At 35.5% G+C, this 24,858-nt stretch overlaps 1 protein-coding gene across 1 annotated transcript in view; it reads left to right on the top strand.

Annotated features, from left to right (window-relative positions):
• Positions 1-23,142, top strand: part of LOC149797160 (WD and tetratricopeptide repeats protein 1-like) — a 54,611-nt gene extending 31,469 nt beyond the window's left edge. The window contains exons 9-14 of the mRNA XM_089961833.1: positions 5,591-5,804; positions 6,488-6,670; positions 7,688-7,926; positions 12,567-12,726; positions 13,533-13,725; positions 19,057-23,142. Coding sequence (XP_089817959.1) covers positions 5,591-5,804; positions 6,488-6,670; positions 7,688-7,926; positions 12,567-12,726; positions 13,533-13,725; positions 19,057-19,248 — 1,181 coding nt within the window. The 3' untranslated portion in view covers positions 19,249-23,142. The remainder of the gene's footprint in view (positions 1-5,590; positions 5,805-6,487; positions 6,671-7,687; positions 7,927-12,566; positions 12,727-13,532; positions 13,726-19,056) is intronic.
• The last annotated feature ends 1,716 nt before the right edge of the window (positions 23,143-24,858 follow it).

A 24,858-nucleotide genomic window follows, 5' to 3' on the forward strand; every position in this document is an offset into this window, starting at 1 on the left:
TCTCTGGCTTTTCGAGGAGAAACAGTTGGCTCCAATTACTATCAAAGGCTACCGCTCCATGATATCAGACACATTCCGCCATCATGGTAGATATGGTATTGGGCATAACAAGGATCTATCACATCTTTTAGCCAATTTCGATTTCAATCGACCAAAATCCCTCACCCTGTTTCCAAAATGGAACCTGTCCTGGGTTTTAACATGGCTCAATTCGGACAAATTTGAACCTTTAGCCCACACTTCGTTAAAGCTACTATCATACAAAACATGTTTCTTGATAGCCTTAGCTTCAGCATGCAGGGTGAGCGAGTTACATGCCCTTTCCAGTGACCTGAACTTTCTTCAGTTCAGATCAGATGGTTCGGTGGTCCTCCTGACGCAACCAGGCTTTGTAGCCAAAAATAGGTTACCATCCATTGGCAATCAAAGAATCGTCATTCGCTCGCTCTCTTCCATAGATAAGTCAAGAGCAACAGCCATGCAAGATCCTGTTCGTGCACTCAAGCACTATTTAAAATGCACAGAGGCGTGTCGGGACACACGTAAGCGCCTCTTTCTTCTGGTCAAAGCTGGTAAACGGGATATCACCCCTCAAGCCCTTGCTTCATGGCTGAAGTGGGTTATACGCTCAGCGTACTCTGAGGTCTCACAAGATCAGAGTCGCCTCATGAAGATTACAGCTCATGAGATTAGAACAATCTCGGCGAGCCTTGCATTCGAATCAATGTTTCGATCCGAGATATAACAGAAGCTGTTGGCTGGCATGCAGAGTCAATCTTCTCCAGTTTTTATCTCAGAGATTTGGCTTCGCAGAGGCAAACCTTGAATCTAGTAGGTCTGGGGTCGGCAGCCCAGATGACCACCAGACCCATTTAAAGCAATCAGCACAGCCTATCAGCTTCGCTGGATTCGCCAGTGAAATTTCGTAGGTAAGAAGATTTCAATAACTATCTTCTTAACCGTATATAGGGGTCACATATCACGGGACCCTAGGCTGTGTTGCTGATGAAATTAGGAGAACGGGTTATCTTTTAAATGGGGAATCCAGCCATCATTCCCTAGAAGGTACCCGGGGTGGAGGTAGGATGCTCAGCATTCCCTCCTCCTATTACCTATTCTCCTAACGTTAATGTGATCGGGGAACGTATTTGAAGGAGAAAGCAAATTTTTAGTAAATTATGTTTCTCCGAGAATACTTACCCGATCACATTACTTAAAAACCCTCCCAACCACTCCGGTATGCGAGCATCCTCTTATAATATATATCACTCAGCTTAAAAAACTAGTGACACCTGGCGGTGGCAAGGGGAGGTAAGGGGCAAGAGTTATTGCCCTTTGGTCTAAATGAGATAGACAGAAAAGACGAATTTTCGTCTTTTAGTAGGGCTGGATTCAAGAGGTAGCAGGCTTATATCCTAATGTTAATGTGATCGGGTAAGTATTCTCGGAGAAACATAATTTACTAAAAATTTGCTTTCTGTGAGGGATTGCTTTCATATCTTGTCTGAAGCATTAGAGTTCATAACATAAATACAACACTCTGTCATAGGCATTGCTAATAAAATATAAGACAGGCAACACTTGACACATTTGTTTACTCTTCATCTCACAGGGAGGAGTATATAGTGATATTGCATGCTATATCCTTTTTATTTTAAGGTGCAGTTTTTGTAATACTTATTTTATACTGGTCCAGTGGTCCCTCACAATCCATTCAAGGGAGCCTTGAAAGTACAGCATGACCTCGCTATAGTATGCTCCATTATAACACAAATTCAGCTCTGACACGGTCATGGTGTGGCTCCGGAAATTTTATATACATGTATTTTTTCTCGAACGCAACACAAAACATTTTTTTTTAAAAGTAAGAAAAAAATGTAATCAAATTATTATCATTTTGGGGGAGAGATCATGTATGAATAATACAAGATGATTGTGGCTTGGCTCCAGAAATTTTATATGTATTTTTCTCATACATGAAAAAATATTTTTTTCTTTTTAAAAGTATGAAAAATAATGTGTAAAGTTTATTCTGGGATTGCCAGTGTCGCAAACTGCAATAATTTTTCCTTATTGGCAGCAAAATATACCACGTGCCATTTATTTTATTATTGGTGACATTGTTGGCTACTTAAACTTGTATATACAACCATTGGTTTCAAGTGGAGAAATTCAGAGGCCTCTTGAAAGGAAGCCGAAAACTTGATATAAAATGCACTGAAATTTATCTATCGTTACATAAATAAATTCTTTGTCCATATTGACAAACCATCTTAACATTGTTATATCATGATCCGCTTACATTGACTTCTAGCATGAGTATCATATATTGTGAGATATCCTTTTTTTTCTGTTGACATTTCTGGTAGTGAAGATCAACCAGACGAGGTATTATCTCGTAATCTATCTGTCACTGGATTTTTGGCCGCTCACTAGTAATTAATATATTTACATAGACTGACATTTGTATGTGGATGGTTAGTAAAATTTCTCCTCTTTTCACTCAGAATTAAATCCATCAGAACACTAACATTTCTTGTAGTAATCCCTGTCATCAGACCAGAACACCTGCGTCTCTATCGTCCGTTGACCCTTTGTTAAATTTCTGACCATGCATGGAATGCAGCATCACTCTGCTACCAAAAATGTAAACAAAAAAAAATAAATACAAAAAACACCATTTTACTTGTTGGTCTGTTCAATAGGCAGGGTGGAACTGTGACTACAATGGACCAAACGACGACCAATTCCTTTTTAAAAATGTACCCAGATAAAATAGTTTGCTGAAATTTAAAAGAAAACATTTTTTTTGAAACACCGATTATGATGAAAACGTACTAAGCAAATGAAAAAAAATATCAGTCTCAATCATGCAATACAATTATTTCATAATGCCACCACAATAAGAAATGGGCGTTTGTTTGTTTCTCCAAAACTGTTCTTTAGTGGTGACTTCACTGACGCATGCACTCTTTGTTAAATAAAGCCGACTACAATCTTCAATAAAAACAAAGAACCTTTCTTCAAAGGAAGTCAGTATCAAACGTAAATAAAAGCAATGGAATCTGATGGATTTTTTCATTTTCCAACATGACTGGAACATGTTCACTGTGAAGTGAAAGTTTCCTTTTGCAGGGATAAAGTTTATGTTTAAAAATGCTACCAACGTTGATTTAAAATGCAAACTAACTTTTACCAACTTGGGACTGACTGAAAGTTAAATGTGCTTCATCATTCGTTACGTGATTGTGCTATGTTTTTCTATTGAATTCAGACCTATATGAACTGTGAAAAAATTATTGATTATTTTAAATTAGTGTGTGTGCATATTTTCAATGGAATTACTTGTATTGTGGATTCAATATATGTGATGAGATTCGCTGATGAGTACATGGTGTTGATACTCTATTCATGTTGTACATTAGACGTGCATATAAACAGTATAAAGGTATATGTAACAATTCTGTGGTTCTCTAAATGAAATAGAACATTATATATGCCTCAATTTAAGATGGTAACTGTGCCAATGAAGCACATATTTTACTGCCCACATTTATTACCTTCCCTCCCCCCACATATTTTTTGGGGTACATGCATCATTTTCTTCAGCTAACTGACCTGGTTGCTGATAACACGGTTTTGTCTATAACATATTCAGGTTCTATGGCTCCCAAATACCGTGTTATAGCTGGGTCACACTGTATACCATATTATAGGAGAGGCCCCATTATACTTGACAAGACACTATTCTCAGCTAATCGACATTAGTGTGTTCTAGTATTTAAAGAAAAGCCATTCAGTAATATCCATGATGTGTCATCTGTTCATATAGTAAAAAATTTCTTCCTGAAAATTTCTTGACTAATTTGCATGTACAGATTCATTATGGCATCAAGGTCTTTAAAATCTGTCTGGAGCCTGATCCATCATCCAGTTTGGCTACCATTAAAAAATTGTAGAAACATTTACAAAAATTCTTGACTACTGCTCGATGGATTTTGGCAAAATATTATAGCATCAAAGAATGAAGGTCTTTCAAATTTCTTCAGATGGTGCATACCCACTCTCAGATATGGCACCAATATGAAAATTAGGAAAATCTTTCAACAATTACCTCTCATAAATGACTGAACAGAATTTGGCAAAATTCATAAGAAACCAGCCTAGCATAAAGGGCTTTCTAGATTTTACAAATGATGCAGATCACCGTTCAATATGGCCACCAGTACTAAATGCATAAAATCCTCTAAATAACTTCTCAAAAACTGTTCAGCAGAATGTGAGAAAGTTATTTGACAGTCTCATCTCCTGGCTTTGAGGTCTTTAATGTTTATATAAATGATGCTGATCTACCATTTTACATGTCTACTGTTACTAACAATAGAAAACCTTCAAATGATTTTATCTTAAAATCCACTTGGCAGACCTTGATGAAAATTGACAGAAAGCATCCTTACATGAAGGGCTTTCCGATTGTTGCACATCATGCTGATTCACCATCAGATATCACTAAATATATTAAATATGGAACCCTTTAAACGTTTCTCAAAACCTGCTAAAGAACTTTTGACCAAATGTCACAGAAAATATCCTGGCTTGCAAGACTTTAAATTATGCTGATTTGCAGTTTAATGTGGCTGTTGTTACTAAAAGATAGATATTTCAGTGACTTCTACGCAACCATTAAACGTTAGGAAACTTAATAACCCAGATTTTGTGATGAACTTTTAACATACAGTCATTTGGCTTTTAGGTAGCAAGGTGAGTGATGTAATGTTCGCCTGGGCTTCTTGTTTCTTGGTGCTATAATCACTTTTTGAGAGACCACCTGTCTTGAGAGGCCTTATTTTGGGGAAGACAGGTTTTATTTTTTTATTATGTTGAATAGGGGAGCACATATCTTGCCAAAGAATATTAGATATTTTATTTTAGCTATTGTATGCAGTACGCAGAAGCAGACACCAGTTCCTTCGTTATTAGGAATAGCTATATCAGCAGTATCATTAATGTCTTCATCATCATTGTTTTAATCATCATTATAATGTCATCCCCACTACCATCATCATCATCGCAACAGTCTTATTATGTTTGTGTTATTTTAATCAGATTGTAACCTGCAGTCACATGAATGACTACAATTTATAGTAAAATGGGACTACAACAACCAACAAATGGTATCACAACCCGAGTAATGCATCAATCCATGCCACTCCAACAATCCCTGCACAAACACACCCAATCTCCCTTCTCTCTAACCATTTCCCAGTCATTAAAGATACAGGTGTTAAAGGCAGGATGAAAAATAGCAAAAAATGAATATTGTTGTACATATTATAGAGATGTTTTTTCACATGAAAATACGCTATTGCAAAAGAGATATCACATGTATCGATGTGTTTATGTTGTTGGCAGAACACAGTAATATCCAACTAGTTTCATCATCATCATTGTTATCATAATGACATCCCCACTAACAATACCACCACCACTTCCACAGCTATCATCATCATCATCTTCATCATCATCATAATTATTATCATTATCATCATCATTGCTGCAATTCTATTATGTTTTGTTTTCTTTTAATCAGAGCCAGCCTGCAATCACAGTAATGGTTTCAGTTTATCACGAAATGGGACTACTGCAACAACAAATGGTGTCACAAATGGAGTAATGCAGCATTCATTTATCCATACTACGCCAACAACACCAACATCCCCGCTCCCTCCCTTTCCCCCAACCATTTCCCTATCATCATCTGCCCAAGAGACAGACAATGAAGGCAAGAAGAAAAATAGTAAAAGGTGAAGATTCATGTACAGAGTATAGAAAGATTTTTCACATCTGAATAATATATCTGAGATATCATATGTATCGATTAGTCTGTATGTCTCAGTGTCATTCCATCTTTATATGCTTCATTTTGTCATTTTCTTTCTGCCATTCACACTCTCTGTCTTTGTCTTTGACACTCATTCACTTTATCTTCCTATCTCTCTTTTGCTTCCTCACCTTAATGATTCATGCATTATTGCATGCAGATTGTAATATGTATAGTTATGTTGTCATAGTTCTGATCACCAACAGTAATCTGTCTCTCACTCACTACTTTCCTTAAATAATGAAATTATATGCATATTATTAAATGCGAGTCATTTTTGTCCATTCATCCAGTTAAATAATTTCCACTCCGCTATTTGCATAGATAATTTGTAAACAGTTTTGTATATAGACTTGATGTGGGATATGTTTTACTTGGTTAGAAAGTTAAAGTTCAGATGCACATTATAAACACTTAATATATTTTTAACTTGTATTGCAAGGTATATATATTGGCATAATATATATATCTGTTGTACATGTTTAAGATCTGGTATATTTTTTATTCTGGATATTAGTTTCTTCTCTTAATGTTTTTTTACAGAATCTTTTATTAATTTTGATTTTATTGAATTACTGTTTAGAATAATTGATGTTTTCATTATAGACACAAATCTGAGGGCAGAACCCTTCCTGCTGCAGTGGAAGCTTTGAAAAGGAAAGCCAACAGTTATTTTGAAAAGGAGCAATACACCAAAGCCATCATGTTGTACAATGAGGGAATAGTCAGATGCCCTGCCACAGCTGTGATGTATGCCAACAGAGCTGCAGCTTACATGAAGAGAAAATGGTATTCTATCTAGCACATGTGCACAAAACATTTTTTTTAACATGTGAATGTCATAACAAAAATTGAATTAAGAACATATGATAGTTGTTTGTAATGTTGACACAATCATATTGTCATAATTTAAAGAAAATGTAAATTTTCCATTCAATTAAATTTTTTATAGGTAAACCACAATTTAAAAATGAGTATATCTATTCTGCTGAAATGCAGGCGACATATGTATTTCATTTGTTAAAGTGTACATCAACTCTGTTATCACAAAAGCAATTGAGCATTGACCTAAAAAAAATCATGTCAACTTTTTGCTTGAATTACCTCAAAGAAAGATCTTGAAATGAAAGGCAGCAATTAAGGATTACACTTTAAAATAAATACATGGGCAGAAATTCAAAACAGGATATAGGTGGCATCAACACTGAATAAATATTTCCTTTATGTACTAATATATATATATATATATATATATATATATATATATATATATATATATATATATATATATATATATATATATATATATATATATATATATATAAGCAAAATATGGAATCATCCCAGAAAAGGGAGCTTTACTGCAAGTGTATTCATTGTTACTCAAGTGGATGTGGCAAAATCAACATGCTAATATTGCATGTATGTTATTATTACAATATTCATTTTAATGCTGTCCAAGGGAGTTATAGATTATACCATCCAATAGAATGACCAGTTATAATCAGGTACATAATACACATAATATTGTACCAGTCAGTGAAATGGGATCCATATCCATATTCACCTTATAATGGGAAGCATGTTGTAATGAATGGCCTTATAGTAAGGGGCTGCTGCATTTAGTATATAGTTCTGTAAAAATAAATTTTGTAATTGTTACGTAACAGTAGTAAATTTTTGTTACAGACTGTTTTCAGCCTATTTTCCCCTCTATGTTTGAAAAGAATCTCTCAACCAGTTCATTGCTGCCTGGTGCATGTTTTGTTCAAATATTAGGGATTGTTTTGCCATGTATTCTTGCAGGGATGGAGACTTGTATGCTGCTCTGAGAGATTGCCATAATGCCCTTAGATATGATCACAATCACCTAAAAGCTCACTTTCGCCTGGCGCGATGTCTCCATGAACTGTCTTGGCCCAAGGAGGCTTTTGATTGCCTTAACAAGTTCAAGTCAAAGTTCCCTGACTATGCAAGAAGTCATGCCTGTGAGGCCCTTGATAAGGACATTAGAGCAGCAATATTTGCTTCAGCATCTGAACCAGGTAAACAGTTAGTTATGATATTCCTGTGTTTCTTTTTTCAATGCCTTGAACAAATTTAACAAGTTTATGGGTATAACATTAAAAATGGCACCATTATTGACTTTTTCAGTAAGATTGGTGTTTTGCTTTTTGAGAACAGTAGGTGTTTTGATGTTTTGAATGTGTACACCTTTGACATAAGGTGTAAACATTGTAGATAATGGCATGGGTTTTGAGGACATAGAAAAATGAAATAAATTTTTTTAACACATTAGTAACACTTACATCATAACAGCAGTTTTTGATCTTCATAAGTATTGTTAATGTTGTAGTACTATTAAGATATCAGTACTTACTTCTCCTTCAGGTTCATTCCCCAAGGCAAGGAATATTAGCTTCACCAGAACTTACTCAAACATATTAAAATTTCATCTCATGTTTATAGTCCATTTAGATAAAGTGAATAAACTGTTATCTATTACATCCCATACTAGGTGGCACTAGTTTAAGCTATTGCTGTGGTACATGCAACATTGTCCAGCATCATCATATTAAATCCTTCAAGAATCTTCATAATTTCAAACCATCCAGCCATAAAGTGATGAAATTGTATGTTTTGATGTGTCAGTAAAGGATTGGTAACCATCATTGTCATATTTTTTATATTAAAAAAATAATGTAGACATCATTTTTTTGATCAAGTGGGTTGCACATGATAGTATCATATACAAGCATGCTGTAATTTTGAATCGCAAACATGGTTGAGTCTGATGTTTTTGTGATCTTACAGGTGTTTGTTGTGGAAATTTCTGATTTCAGTTTGTTTAAATCCAGTTATTTCTTCCTGGTACTTGTCTTTTCCAAAACAGTGGCTATTAAATGTTTTCAGTTTGGTGTTTTGTGGCACAGCAACAAAGGTAGGTTACTTAATACCAAGGCATTTCTAGTAAAGTGCTATGCCCAAGGACACACCATGGTAGCTGACCCAGCCTGGTCTGATTGTAGGATTCAAACTAGCACCAATTAGGTCATGGGTCAAAATTAAAGTAGTTCCTGCTTCAGTGGCAAGACAAGCAATAGCTCACAGCAGGAATTTTGCTAGAGAAGTCTGAAACAGAAATGATGATTTATACTGACACCAGCTGGGGGATCACTTATTCCTTCACTTCACCTCAGTAAGCAGCAGCTGGAGCTTACAGGAGAAAGTTCTTCATTTAATTCCTCTTGGGAATAAAGGCTATAATGAACACCTTTCATTTATGATGACAGAACCTATGCAAGAAAGTGATTTTGGGACAGATGAAATTTGCATCTTTATGGAATCGCTGGATTTGAGAGGTAGTGAAGGTTATTATTATTAATGTGATCAGGTATTAAATCATTCTCAGAGATACATAATTTGCAACAAAATTTGCTTCATCCAAAGGCAGCAAGGATGTTTGTAAGCCTGAGTATGGAAGGCTGCAGTAGGAAATTTTCAGTTCTGCAGTTATACATACAAAAGCATTTAAATTAAAAAAAAAAGTTAAAACTGCAGATTATATAAATTGTTAGCAATTTTTCTTCTGCTTATTTGTAAGAACAGCTTATCTTTGGGGTAACTTTTTTAACTTCCTCCAATATATTCACCAATAAGTCAGACATGAGTGGCCTCCCCTTAGAGCAGTTTGTGCCCAATCCTGTCATTTACTACTGCCACTCATAGTTGTAAGCATACTTTTTCTTGAGGCCTCAGAAAAGGCCAGATTCACTTGTACCTTTTCATCAGCAGAGTGATTATTGAGTTTCAGGGGAGCTTACTTCAGCTATTTTTCTGTTCTTTTTTTTCATAGCTAAATATATTGTACTTCAGTGGTACAGGTAAACCACCATTGGTTCCAAAGCCTTACCGGATTAACAGTTTTGCCTGACCAACCAAGGTCACACATCGCCAGTATAATGCAGTTTCATCTGCATCACACACCTGCTCAGGACTGAGGTGCTCGTCAACTACGAACTTCTGAAATTTGTCCACATACTCGGCAACACCTTTGTGGTCTGCAGACCATTTTTCTCCACACACTTTGTGCATGGAAATTCCATGACGCTTCTTGAACCTTTCAAGCCATCCATCACTATAGACACACTCATGTTCTACTTTAAGTTCTGTATGAAACAACGGAGCCTGGCCCATTACCATCCTACCAGCCAAGTCCATTTTGGCAGAAATGTGTCTGCTTAAATTGTATGGAATGTAATTCAGACCATACATATAATGTGTTTTTGCTGATCTGAGAATACAGGTATAAAAGTATGAGGTATAGTGAAGCAATTATTCCCATAGTAATTAATGTTGTAGTAGGGGGGATGCACGCACATTGGCTAAAAATACAAATGAACAAGGTTCAACAGAAACAAAGCTAAATTTTATATATTAAATTGCAATTGAAAACACTCATTACATAAACAAAAAACACAGTTTGTAACATTCGTGAAGTAATAGAATGGTATGAAAATATTTTTAAGACCTTTTAGAGAGTGCCTAGCACATATATTCCTTTACTTAATAATATAGTTAATCATGGACATGCTATCAGAATGCTATGAATGCAGAAAAAAGACTAGGGCAGTGCCGTTCCATAGCAGTTGGCAGTGTTAAAGAAGTTCAGTAGAGCTGTGCACATGTCAATTTGCTGGCTGGGCATGGGCATGTGTGACAGCGTAGAAATAAATCAAAGATGACGATAACAAGATAGGGTCTAAATTATTTGATGTAAAAGCAAAACAATGTTGAGTGAATAGCAGGTTGTACCTGTATATTGCTTATCATCACTGCAAAACAACTAATTACACATGATCTCAGTTGATGACATGGTCAGTCTTGCTGCCAACATCGCTTCTGTTTACAGTTTATATTTGACTGAATTCCTAAAAGGCTGAAAGCTTTCCAATTCAAAAGAATATTCAGCAATCGTGGCCATCACAGACTTTTCATATATCCAATACCAGCCTTGGACTTCTTTGACAGTACTAAAATGAACACCTGTAGATCGCTTTGTTCCAGCATGGAAAGACTTCCAGCTATGTTTACCATTGCCACACTCTGACTGTTACAAAAGGATTTCTTTCCACTCCACTCCTATAAGTTTGAGAACAAATTGCGAGAACAGACTTCCTTCCTCAGTTTGACATGGCATCCCATCTATCTAAAAAGAAACAAACAGCCTTTTTCAAGACAACTTATACAGTCTAGTCAAAGTACTTATCAGCAACCTGAACATAGATTCTTTTATGGAGAACAAGGGCAGCATACAATTCTGGGTGTCAGTCTCAAATATGGTTCATATACTTACAAATTGTGAAAACAGACTTCCTTCCTCAGTTTGACATTGTCAAGGAAGGACTCGGCCTCCCATGCATAGACTTGTCTTCCAGCCACTTTCTTTTCTTGCTGCTTCAGTGACCTGTAAGAAAATCATGGCATCCCATCTATCTAGTCTTTAAAAAGAAAAAAACAGCCTTTTTTCAAGACAACTTATACAGTCTAGTCAAAGTACTTATCAGCAACCTGAACATAGATTCTTTTATGGAAAACAAGGGCAGCATACAATTCTGGGTGTCAGTCTCAGATATGGTTCATATACTTACAAATTGCGAAAACAGACTTCCTTCCTCAGTTTGACATTGTCAAGGAAGGACTCGGCCTCCCATGCATAGACTTGTCTTCCAGCCACTTTCTTTTCTTGCTGCTTCAGTAACCTGTAAGAAAATCATGGCATCCCATCTATCTAGTCTTTAAAAAGAAAAAAACAGCCTTTTTTCAAGACAACTTATACAGTCTAGTCAAAGTACTTATCAGCAACCTGAACATAGATTCTTTTATGGAGAACACGGGCAGCATACAATTCTGGGTGTCAGTCTCAAATATGGTTCATATACTTACAAATTGCGAAAACAGACTTCCTTCCTCAGTTTGACATTGTCAAGGAAGGACTCGGCCTCCCATGCATAGACTTGTCTTCCAGCCACTTTCTTTTCTTGCTGCTTCAGTGACCTGTAAGAAAATCATGGCATCCCATCTATCTAGTCTTTAAAAAGAAAAAAAAACAGCCTTTTTTCAAGACAACTTATACAGTCTAGTCAAAGTACTTATCAGCAACCTGAACATAGATTCTTTTATGGAGAACACAAGCAGCATACAATTCTGGATGTCAGTCTCAAATATGGTTCGTATACTCAATAGGACTGCTCAACACTCACTTTCCAACACCATTGTTGCTACTTTTAAGCACTAGCTTGCAGGAGATGCATTTCTGTACCTCGTGTATGGTTGTAGAATGTGGTACTGACTTTTCTTGAGTAGAAAAATTCACGTTTGTATTCATTTCAATCGAAATAAGTTTATATGCACTTGTCATTAAGAGGGATGTTGTGTTAATGATCATGCTAACAAGTCTAGTTTATCCCATATTCCATAATATTAGGTTAACATCTAAGACCATTGTTAACGTCACTTCTTGTCTTTATTTTTGTTGCCTGTGTGTGGAAGCAGAGTTAGTTTGTGAATAAAACACTGCTGTTGTCAGACTTGTTTTCTAGATCATAGACCCCATAGAACATGAATTGATTCCATTTTGATTTTATGAGTGTTTGTATTCTTCTGCATTGAATTGACTTTTCAGAGGATAGCGATAGATCTAACTCAGACTCTCCACAACACAGAAGAAACCGCCTCTCAGATCAGGAGAAACAATGGCAGTCTGATGCATGTGACTATGAGGCTCGATTTTGTGGGCACTGCAACACAACAACTGATATCAAGGAGGCAAACTATTTTGGCAGGTATATAGCCAGAGATTATTTTTCTGTTATATCTTGACAATGTTTTTATGACTTAGGATTTTGTTGGTGTTCTCTAAGTTAATGATTTTGTCCAACTTAAAAAATATTGGCCATTAATCCATGCAGCCATCTATCCATTCATCAGTATCTTAGGCATTTGCTGGATGTCTGCTAATATTCTAATAATTCTGTTTCTTGCGCCTTAAGAGTTTGAGGAATTTGCATGATGGTGAATTAATATTTACAGTGTGTTTTACGACACAACATGAAAGCAAGCAGCATACCACACTAGAACATTTATCATTCCAATGCATATCTCATCCTGTGTCAGCCTATTTTTATCTTTTATTTTGGTCAAATTTACTGATCCTCATGACTTGCTCTTTGGACAAACAAATTTGTAACAATTCAGACATCTTTAAGTCACTTTTATTAGTGGTAGATATCAAGAAACTTTGAGAAATACAGAACATGAAAATATAAATCTGACAGTAATTTCATTACTATCAGTAAATAAGGGCATAATGTGCAGAAATTTGGACCCAGCCAACTGTTTTGTGAAATATTATGAAAAGTTCTTAAAGGACTCAAAGTAGATTGTACCTTGATATTTTTATTTTACAAACACAGTATACCAGCATGCAGTATTTTTCATATGTGTATTTTCTGGATATAACAAGATGTATCAGGGTAATAAAACAATGTCTACTGCACAGGTATGTTTGGAAGCACATCAGTGCACTCAGTGTGTACTGCATATGTATTGTATTTCTATCAGTGTTAATCCACCTGGGTTTTTTTTTCAGCAATGGTCAGTACATTGTAGCAGGCTCAGATGATGGGTCATTCTTCATTTGGGATAAGAACACAAGTAACATAGTGAGAGTTTTAAGGGGAGATGAGTCTATTGTGAATTGTTTACAGCCACACCACTCATATTGTCTTCTGGCTACCAGTGGTATTGATCCTGTGGTTAGGCTTTGGAGTCCCAAACCTGAGGTACAACATTCATTTAGATATTAGTAATACCCTATCATGTTCAGATTAAACCAGTCTGTAAAGTGAGCTTATCTATAGTTAGTTCCAAATGGCATTGTGAATGGTACCTAGTGTGGCCTCTGGAAATGTATTCATGAAAATTGCATTGCAAATTAATGAAGATGGTTACTTTTATAAAAGCTTCAATAATTTGATAATATTCTTTGCATTAATTATTATTTCAGGAAACTGAATGATTGCAAATTGTGAGGATGTAGTACATGACTATTCAAAGGTTTTACCAACTTCTGCCCAGTCTTTCAGTTCTCAGTTGCCAAACATTGTCATCACAAACAACGTACACCTTTGAGAGTGAGCAGAATGCATCGAGTCCACATTTTACGAGGAAAAATATTATAAAATAATTGTTGAAACCCATATAAAATGAGCTCTATTTATCCACTTTTCAGGACACTTGCATAAAGAAAATTAAAACATTTTAGAGGCAGCAAATATAACCATTTATGATGCCATTTGTAAACAACTTTAGAAAAAAGAGGTTCAGTTTCAACATTTTTGTGCTCCAAAAAATTTAATTAGTTTAGGTGTAAGTTATAACCATGTATGGACCCAGAAGTGATGAATTTTGCCAATGAAATGGAAACAGAATGCTGAATGAATGCAGAACAAATGCAGAATGAACACAAATGAAATGATCAATGAAATTTGATGGAAACCGAATGCAAATGCAAAATGCAGAGCACAGAATATGAATGATGAACAAAATTGAAATGCAAATGCATTTCATGAATGGATTTTAATATGTATACCCATTATTTCAAAATGCCACTAAATTTCCATACCCAAAATCCCTTTTGCATGATAATGCTACTATTCTTTAGACCAATATTTCACTACTTACAAGTTGCAGAATGTTTCTTACTGCCACCACTATTTTTATGACATCATGGTAGTGTGTATATATATATATATATATATACACAGTTTTTATTGAACAAAATGAAATGAGAATTAACTTTCCTGACAAGTACTCTACAGTTGTATTTTATAATTAATTACAGTTACAAGTATTTATTTATGTTGTTGTTGTTATAGGGTTTAACGCCATTTTTCAGCACACGATAGGCTATACATGGCGGCCAGTATTAATGGTGGAGGAAGAACCCGGGAAAGCCCCAGAAAGAACCACCGACCCTCGAGAAGCTACTGGCAAGCTTTCTCACATACCCACACTGGCTGAATCCGAGACTCGAAACCACGGAGACAGGGTTGAGAAAGCAGTGTTCCATAACGGAGAGCGCTTTATACCACTCGGCCACACGGGGCCCCATTTATTTATAAATTCAGTGGTGTATTGTAGTTTTTATGCATTTCTCTTTTGAGAAAGCACACATTTAATAAGATCCAAGGGCAATTTGTTTTGTCGGTTTAATTATATTCAAAATGGAAATCACAGCTTTTGCAATTGCATTCAGAATGAATGAAAAGGAAAGGAACAACAAATGCAGAACAGAAATATGAAATTGAATTGAACACAAAATTAAATGTAGAAAGAATGCAGATGGCCGCTGTCGCTTAACCGGCTTGAAGCAGCTGTTCCGTTTTTTAGTGCTGTTTTCATGATATTTGTGTTTGTTGCCTGTCTTCATCTACGTCATTGTGTTCATTATGTATTGGCTGTTCAATTCGTATGTGTTTCTTCATCTCCTTGTTTTGGAAATGAGAACATTTAGACTTTTTCTCCGCTGTCTTACTGCACTGTTTTTGAACAAACTGCCATTACGTGATACTCACCAGTCAACCTGTTTATGCTATGATGGACCCTCATTAATTGCTTTAAATGATCACTATTTGGCTCTCCACACTACATTGTGCTCTGGACTAAACGAACTGGGACTACATTGATCATTACCTAAATGTAAACAGAAGTGAAAAAAGAAATGTTGATTCAAAGCTGGCCAGTGTAGAAAAGGCAGAAGAACTCCAGTTATCTCCCTTATTTCGGCTCAACAATTTAAAATATTTTTTACTGTTATTTTAGATAACCTAATTCAAATCCCTATTAATTCGTCAACCTTTGTGTCAACTATCCAAGAGATACCTCTGCATATTGCATTATTCAATGCCCAGTCAGTAGGACCACCAGAAAAGCACACAGAAATAGTTAATTTTATCAACGACCAGACACAAACATGGCTAAAAGCATCAGGCAATGAGCCCAAGTGTGCGGATCTAACACCCACTGGTTGCTCCATCAAGTCGTTCCCCCGTAACTCTTGCGGAGGTGGAATTGCTGTCATCACAAAGAACTCCATGATCAAACGTCTTAACCACACCACAACATTCAATTTTGACCACACATCGTTTGAACTAGTCCAAACCACACTCACACTGGAGCAAAGGTCAGTCCATTATTTCTGCCTATACCGCCCTCCTCCTAGTAGAAAAAACAAGCTGGCTGAATCTCCTGGAGTATGGAAATTCGATAAGTGGCAACCTGATTATTCTTGGAGATTTCAACTTTTACTTTGACTGTCCCGGAAACCCAAACACATAAAAACTCCAAGATTCCATTAATGTTTTCAACCTCAAACAGTCAGTTAGTCAACCCATCCATAAACATGGTCACATTTTAGACTGGATTCTTCATTGACCTGATGATAACATTCTGCGGTCCTCCCTGGTATGTCATGACACTGCATCAGATCACCTCTGCATTATATGCCATCTTGATGTATCTGTAAATAGAACCAAACTAATGCACAACAACCAAGCAAACCTAACAACTTACTTACCTCCTACAGCAGAACAATTCGATAACTGCCTGCATTCATTGCTCAACAAACATGCCATTGCTACCAAGTGCAGAGTATCAATTCAAAAGTGTTCTCATTGGTATAGCAGTGTTAGGGACCATCTTTGCACTGCTTAAAGAGGCCACTGTAAAGCTGAGAGGCTTTGGCTTTCCACTAGACTCACTATTCATAAGCAAATCTATGAAGCTGCTAAGAAGAATGTCACAAATATAGTCCATGCAGTGAAATCAGCCCACTACAGTACTAAGATCATGGAAAGTTCCAGCTGCAAAGAGCTCTTCGAGATTACTAACAAGCTAATGTCAAGGAACAAATCTACACCACTTCCAACTACCTTCTCTCCAGTTGACCTTCCGGAAATGTTTGCAGATTTTTTCCGTGACAAAGTACAAACCATTAGAGATAAGCTTGACACCATAATTTCAATTGACTCATCGTCACCATACAGTTGCAATACAAAATTTCAGCGGCAACCATTAGCCGCATTTGAACCTGTCTCTATGGATTTTGTACGTACAATCCTGATGAAGAGTGCACCAAAGTCATGTGAACTTGATCCAATTCCAACATCACTGCTGCTTGAGTGCTTAGATCCAGTATTGCCTTCACTAACTGATGGTATTAATACCTCTCTCTCCTCCGGGGAATTCCCATCATTTTTCAAAACTACCATTGTAAAGCATCTGCTGAAGAAACCAACACTAGACCATAACGATTTATAGAACTACCGCCCAGTTTCTACTCTCCCATTCATATCAAAAATCTTAGAAAAATCTTAGAAAAAGTTGTTGTATCCCAGCTTGTATCTCATATGAATTCAAACAGTCTTTTTAGCAATGTACAGTCTGCATATCGCCCTTGCAACAGTACTGAAACTACTCTTCTAAAAGTAGTTAATGACATTCCCTCAGCATTGGATAGCGGAAAGATTACAGTCCTCACCCTCCTTGATTTGTCTGCAGAATTTGACACAATAGACAATGATATATTACTTCACCGTCTCCAGCATGTATTTGGCATTCATGATACAGTCTTATTGTGGTTCAAGTCCTACTTGTTCAACTGGACACAAATTGTATCTGCAAATGGAATACACTCCAGCCCAGTTGATCTATGTTGTGGTGTTCCACAGGGGTCTGTTCTTGGACCTGTTCTCTTCATTCTATGCACTAAGTCACTCTCAAGTGTCATAGATCATCATCCAGTGTCTCACCAATTGTATGCTGATGACACCCAAATATACAAATCTAGCCACCCAACTGAAGTTGATGCTACCATCCAAGGTGTAGAGAGGTGCATTTCTGATGTGAAGTCATGGTTGACATGTAACAAGCTGAAGATGAATGATGATAAAACTGAGGCCATTCTGATCACAATACAAAGACTTTCTCATTCACATCCTTTACCTCAAACAATAAATATCAGCAACACCAACATTAAATTCACACAATCAATACGAAACCTAGGTGTTACTCTGGACAGTACTCTCACATTGCACCAACATGTCATGAACATATGCAAGGCTGCATTTCTTGAGCAGAGACGCATCAGCTCAGTTTGCAAATATCTTTCAGTTGATGCCACTAAAACACTTGTGTGTTCATTAGTACTTTCAAGACTGGTTTATTGTAACTCAGTTATGTCTGGTTCATCTCAATATCTACTCCAGAAACTTCAAAAAGTTCAAAACACAGCTGCTTGGATCATACTTAGAGTACCACGATCCGACCTCACCCGTGTGTACACACCAGCAAGATACTTACGCTCCTCTTCTGACAATTGTATACAAATTATTCCCACTATGAAAACAAAGTCATATGGACAGCGTTCTTTTGCATACCAGGGCCCAGCAACATGGAATGAATTGCCCACTGAACTTACACACAAAGACACAGTGATCCCATTTAAGAGTGCTCTCAAAACTCACTTATTTCGACTGCAAGAACAAACTTAAAGACCTAATAATGTGTCCTACCTTAAATATTCTCAGCATGTTTTTTTATGTTTTCTAATTTCATGGTGTTTGTTTTTGTAATCATACCATTATATGTTTTTTATCTTATAGTGTTGTCTAATGTTGTAAAGCGCTTAGAGTTTCTAAAGATTAGGCGTTATACAAAGTCCTCATTATTATTATTATTATTATTATTATTATTATTTAGTAAAATTGCTTATTTCCAAGTCTGTATGTATGATGAGAGAGGGACAGAGAGATAGATTGTGGGTGGGGAAGGTGATCTTCTTAGTTTAGAAAACAGACCCAGATATTATAAAATATATGGGAGAGCATATGGTATGAGTGAGGATGAGTCAAACCCAACCAATGAGGCAATGAATGGCCAAATGCATATCAGGGATGACTGACATTAGAATTTTCACTTTTTAATATGAATTTTATCTTTCATTATAATATTGGTTTTTTCACAGATAAGAATGAGAAAAACTTGATGTTTAGGCAATGTTTATTGATCACAATTTAATCTAACTTTTTGTATCACTTTATTTCTCTCAATAGGATGGCTCAAAGAATGAAAGAGAAGTTGACAATTCAGATGATGCAGCACTTGCCAACCAAAGACGAATGAATGCAGATCCTCTTGAGGTGATGTTGATGAACATGGGATATCGATTCAGCACAGTTTTTGATGTGGATGATGCAGAGGAGGAGACTCGTCCCGATCAGCCAGTAAATTGCCGACCCAGTTGATCATTGCTGTTATTAAGTTAGCGATTTTTGTCTGTTACGGCACTGTGGAATGTGATACTAGTGATAATATGGCCATATGTATAAATTATGCAGATTATCAAGATGTTGTCATATGATTCTTTGTGTGTGTGATGTTTTACGATTGTTTGTGTGTGTGATATATTTATGTTTGTTTATGGGATAAAGTTGACAAGATGATGATGGTATTCAGTTCCCGCAAAAGTCCACTTATGTTTGGACCGTATTTTAATCCTAAATGTCATATGCTACTTGATAACACTTTAAGGCATCTGATAAAGACTTGAAAGTTTATTTTTTTATTGGTTATAAAATGTTTATACTGACCCTGAGTTTGAGGATCATGCAGCCCTATAGGTTAGCTTCCCTTAGCCTCTTTTATGATAGGTCTGACACACAGTATTCTACCTTTTTTATTTTATTGGTTCCATTTGTTTGTTTTCTTTTTGTTCTTCTTTATGGCTAGATCACTCACATTCCACTGTATATGGGAATTAATGAGTAACAGCATTAAGTTGTTGGAGAAATAAAAATGTATTAAGTTGTGTAAATAAACAAGTATTTATGAAGAATGCTGGTATATGTATTTTCACAGTTCGATTCTCAATATGAAACACGGACAAATATGCTGTAAATGCTTCGAATTACATAATAGGCCATACAATTTCCTCAAATAAGTAATGAGATATTAATTTATTTTCTTAAGTATCTGTTTTTATGGCTACTGTAAATGTGTTACTGTCGTGCCATGTAAATATATGGATAAAAATCTGATGGGTAAGAAACAACCAGAACACCTCTTGGCTTTTATGCCCTGATCTAAATCGGAAATACTTTGATGGAGTGATACAGTATTTTAAGGGTAAAAATTTGGAAAGACTCCATCACTCAGTGTAGTACTTAGGAAAAATAGAACCTTACTGTTAGCATTATGCCACCTTTATGGAATTATTCATGCCAGTTACATGAAAGAAAAAGAAGCAATAGTTTGATAAGTGTATACTTGAAAGAGGAAACTTGGGAGAGTTATAATGGAATAAGTCATCTCTGTTGATAAGACACCATAATGAGCACAGTAATGGTGTGTGACATGCCATGACATCATATGGTAAACAAGGTATGCATATTGTTCAGTGGTAGCTACTGTTGTATTTTCAAAAGTGTTTTTACTGATCATTGGCACAAAGGTCAGAAGCATATTCTGTTTGGGGCAAGAAAGGCCTATTACTAAACTAGTGGACATGGGGTGGCTTTAAATCTTTGTTTTGGAACAATCACAAAAACCTGCATATTATCCACCTCAGTTAACATTAAAGGTTTTGTGTTTTAAAATTTTTGTTGTTTTTGGCCACATAATTACCATTTATAAGACCAGTTTTCTCATTGAACAACTTGAAGAAAATCTTGCATGTGCACCAGCAAAGCTGACAAGACATTGCATCTTGCAAATTCTTGTTAATTGATGTGTTGCATGTAATCTACCTTACTTTTCAGTGTAACTAATATTGTGCTGAGAAATCACTTTTTGAGTATGGTCAATCCTGTCTTAAGCAGCCATCTCTGGGAAGTGGAAAAGAATTCCACTTAAGACAGGGTCTGCTTAATACAGGGTATTTTCTGAAGAACAAATTGATGAGACATGGAAAAAAATTACTGTTTAAAACAGGTAATTACTTAATAGAGGTGATTTTTAAGGAAGGTTTTATGTTTGATCTATCGGTACATTCTTGCATGGTAGCTGCAGTATGGTTCAGTTTGATAGAGATGGCCGATACTAAATTGGTATTTTTGGCTACATTCATTTTGTAATGTTTACATATATTCTTAATGTATACAGAATGTTGTTCAGAAGTAATCAAAGCTGTTGAGTAACCTTAGGGACTTGGATTTTGCATTCCCTAAACTGGATGTTATCCACATCTGTGAAGAAAAAAAGTCTTTTTCTTGGTGTACTAAATGGAAACCTGTTGGCCATGATGCTCTCAATGACAGAAACATTAAATTCTTAGGCTTCTCAAGATATCATAAGAAATCCTATGATTTTGAATATGACGTAAATTTAAGTACAATTTCACTTGTTGCTTTGTGTTGGAAGTCTGAATACTAATTGTATTTTCTACATTACATTTATAGCTATTAAGCAAAATGTAATGCTGCTAAGACATAATACAATGCAGGTGTCTGATTTATAGTGTGTATGAGAGCCAGCATTACATGGAAATCTAACACATCCCAATATGTAGTGTGATTATTGCACCACAGTTTCTCCATACATCTGTGTGATGATTCTCCACTAATTAGAGTAAATTAGAACCATTATAAAACAGATCTATATGCACTATGAGGCAGCCTTTTTCATCTTTACGGTGCAGCCTGCGTTGACTAGAATTGTATAAGAATTGACAGCAAGCAGATCCAGCATGGTTCTCATAATATTTCTAAAGTCAGTGTGTACTCAGCTCAGGACTGTTCCATTTAAAATGTACATGGTACCCAGGGAAGGCACTTCTTAAAAATACATGCCAGCGTACTCGGTTTACTCATCAAGTTCATAAGAAAATGATTATAAAACATTCTAGATTGCATCTGTGGATAATTACTCCACATTGAAAGCACCATCCCATGGTCCCAAGTATGTTTTACTGGAATGACTATCAGTATTTCACCCATTTGTAGATTATTTATAAATTTCAGTTTCAGTTTAAGGTCAGTATCACACTTAAGAGCCCAAAATATATCTAGATTGTTTGAAAACATGAGTTTAATAGTTATTCTAAATATAGTTTACATATAGTCAGTGAGTCGAGTTTTCACTCAGTGTTGAGATGTTTTATGAAAGGTGGTCCATGTTTATGATTTTCTGTCTGATCATCTCATCTTTTCTTCTGTTTTTGTTGGTTGTTATATGTAATAAATAATTTATGTATGCATGGATGTATACATGTATGTATATATTTTTTTTTATCTCTGTTGCTGGTTTAGTTTAAAATGATATCATTGCATTGTGATACACTAACATGCCATATAAAACTGTGACTTTATGAGTTTTGTTTTGTATTTAATTACTATTATATGCTGCTTTATTTGAAAGACTGCCTGCACCTGAAACCCCATTGAAAGCCACATTTGTTTTCACTGTATGCACCCACCAGGAAAAGCATTGTAACTTACAGTTATAATATCTGTCTTTAAAGACACACATCATTTATAAACACATCTGAGTTGAAAATGTTAATGTGATTGCCTGTTCATAAAGTACATTGTGGACAGAGAACACATTGCTTTCATGTATGTTTCTTCATAGCTGTATAATAAAGGTCAACATGCCTTGTCATAAAATTATTTTTATTAATTTTAAGTCCATTATATTTTATTTGCAACCATTTATTCTTTATTACCGGTATGTTTTTGGATTCTAATTTTTTGGAGTGTGTTCAGAATGCCTTCCCACTAGTAGATGTTGGTACAAAAGTCAATGAGTAATTTTCAGGGAAAAGAGTGGTATACATTTATAAATATGTGTGCTTCGGCGAGGGCCCATATAATGGGTATGTACTACAGAGGAAGAAAAGTGTGTCCATTCCTAGACTGTCCTTTTTTGACAGGTTTCACTGTCATACATGTATATATTTCATTAATGGAGAAAATACATCGTGCTGTAATTATAAGAATTTTAAACTAAATTTTTCTCGCTGTGTTGCAGTAAGTGCATTTTGTTCTGTGAAACCTCTGAAAGATATTTATCTAAGCGCTGTGGTACATTAACAATAGTCATCATAGATTTTATATCTTTGTTTATTACCTGAGTTGATATAAAACTGTTGGTGAACTATATAACCTATTCAGCATCGTTGCAGAATAAAAATATTGAAGTTATAGATGTCTTGTTGTTTTAATCAATGTTATATTATATTTCTACAAGTACAGGATATATATGATGGTAAACATAAATACAAGCACCTGATACTGTTTGTTTGTGATTTTGCAATCATGTGATAATATCTTCCTCTACAGAATAGATTCACAAATTAGAATGTCTTATTCGTTTTGCCAAACCTCTCTTCGTCCACCTTTTTGGAGCTGTTGACTTTAAAACCTTGTGATAATTATGTTTTGGATATCACTTTTCCATCTTTCTTTTCATCCATCCAGCACCTGCTAGCATCAATTTAGTCACATTCATATCTTCTGGTAAACTTCTTTATTTACATGGAGCTTTGTTTTGAGTTATTCATCATCAGAGCTTTAACATTTCCCTAATTCCTTCATACATTTGATGTTTACAAAGCAATTTATTCACTCACCCACACACTCATATTAAGGTCAAAATCATCTGCATAATGGCGTTGTGTTGAGGTTTTTCAAGGAACTTATCATTTGACATACGCATCCATCATTTTATGGTATTTGGATGAAAATGGAGGCCTTTATTTATCCATACAATTTCAGACTTAATTTATGCCTTCATTATAACTGCATTTGCAAACAACTATCAAAATGAGTGGCATGCATTTGACTTGATATGGAGACAATGCAGATGATGGCACAAGTTGATGGTGAACCCTGAAACACCCTGAACCAGTTTGATATATATATATATATATATATATATATATATATATATATATATATATATATATATATATATACACACAGTGTGACCCTGCTATAGCACACTCCATTATAACACAAATTCGGATATAACATGATTGTGGTGTGACTCCTGAAATTGCATTGGCATGTATATTTCTTGTATACATAAAAAACAATTCTTCCTATAAGTACAAAAAATAATGTGTAAAATGTTTACTGTTGTTTTCCGGATGAGATCGTGTATGAATTCTAACATAAGACAATTGTGTTGTGGCTCCTAACATTTCGTATACGTGTATTTTTCTCGTACATGAAAAAATATTGTTTTCTTCTTAAAAGTATAAAAAATGACATGTATAAAGTTTATTCAGGGACCGCGCTGGGCTTCGCCAATGTTGCTAATTGCAACTTCTTTTCCTTATTGGTGAAAAATGTACCATCTGGAGATTTGTTTGCAACAACATTCTTGCCTGTTTAAACTTGTATATACAATCCTGGGTTTGGAGTGGAAAAATTCAAATGCACCATGAAAGGAAGACAAAAACTTGGATGTAAAATGCACTGAAATTTATGTTTGTTACATAAACAAATCCATTGTTCATATTGACAATCCCATCTTAACAGTGCATTGTTATATCATAATCCACTTATGTTGACATCTGGCCTGTGATACACTTAGAAAGTCATGCTACCAGACTAGCTACAATCAACCAATTTTTGAAGGCAGGATGAGGAACGACTAAAATCAACCAAATGACAGTCAGTTTTGTTTTTAAAATTTACCCAGAAAAAAATAGTTTGCTGAAACTTCTAAGGAATCTGATTACCTTTGAAGCACTAATTCTTCTTTATACATGCTAAGCAAATGAAAAAAAATTCAGTCTCAATGTTCTAGAATTATTTGATGTTGCCACCAGAATAACAAATGGGGATTTGATTGTTCCTCCAAAGATGTTCTTTAGTGGTGACTTCAATTACATCATCAAAGCAAGTCAACTA

This window comes from Sinohyriopsis cumingii, chromosome 6 (genome assembly GCF_028554795.1).
Source record: "Sinohyriopsis cumingii isolate HCF-2022 chromosome 6, ASM2855479v2, whole genome shotgun sequence".
NCBI lineage: Eukaryota > Metazoa > Mollusca > Bivalvia > Unionida > Unionidae > Sinohyriopsis > Sinohyriopsis cumingii.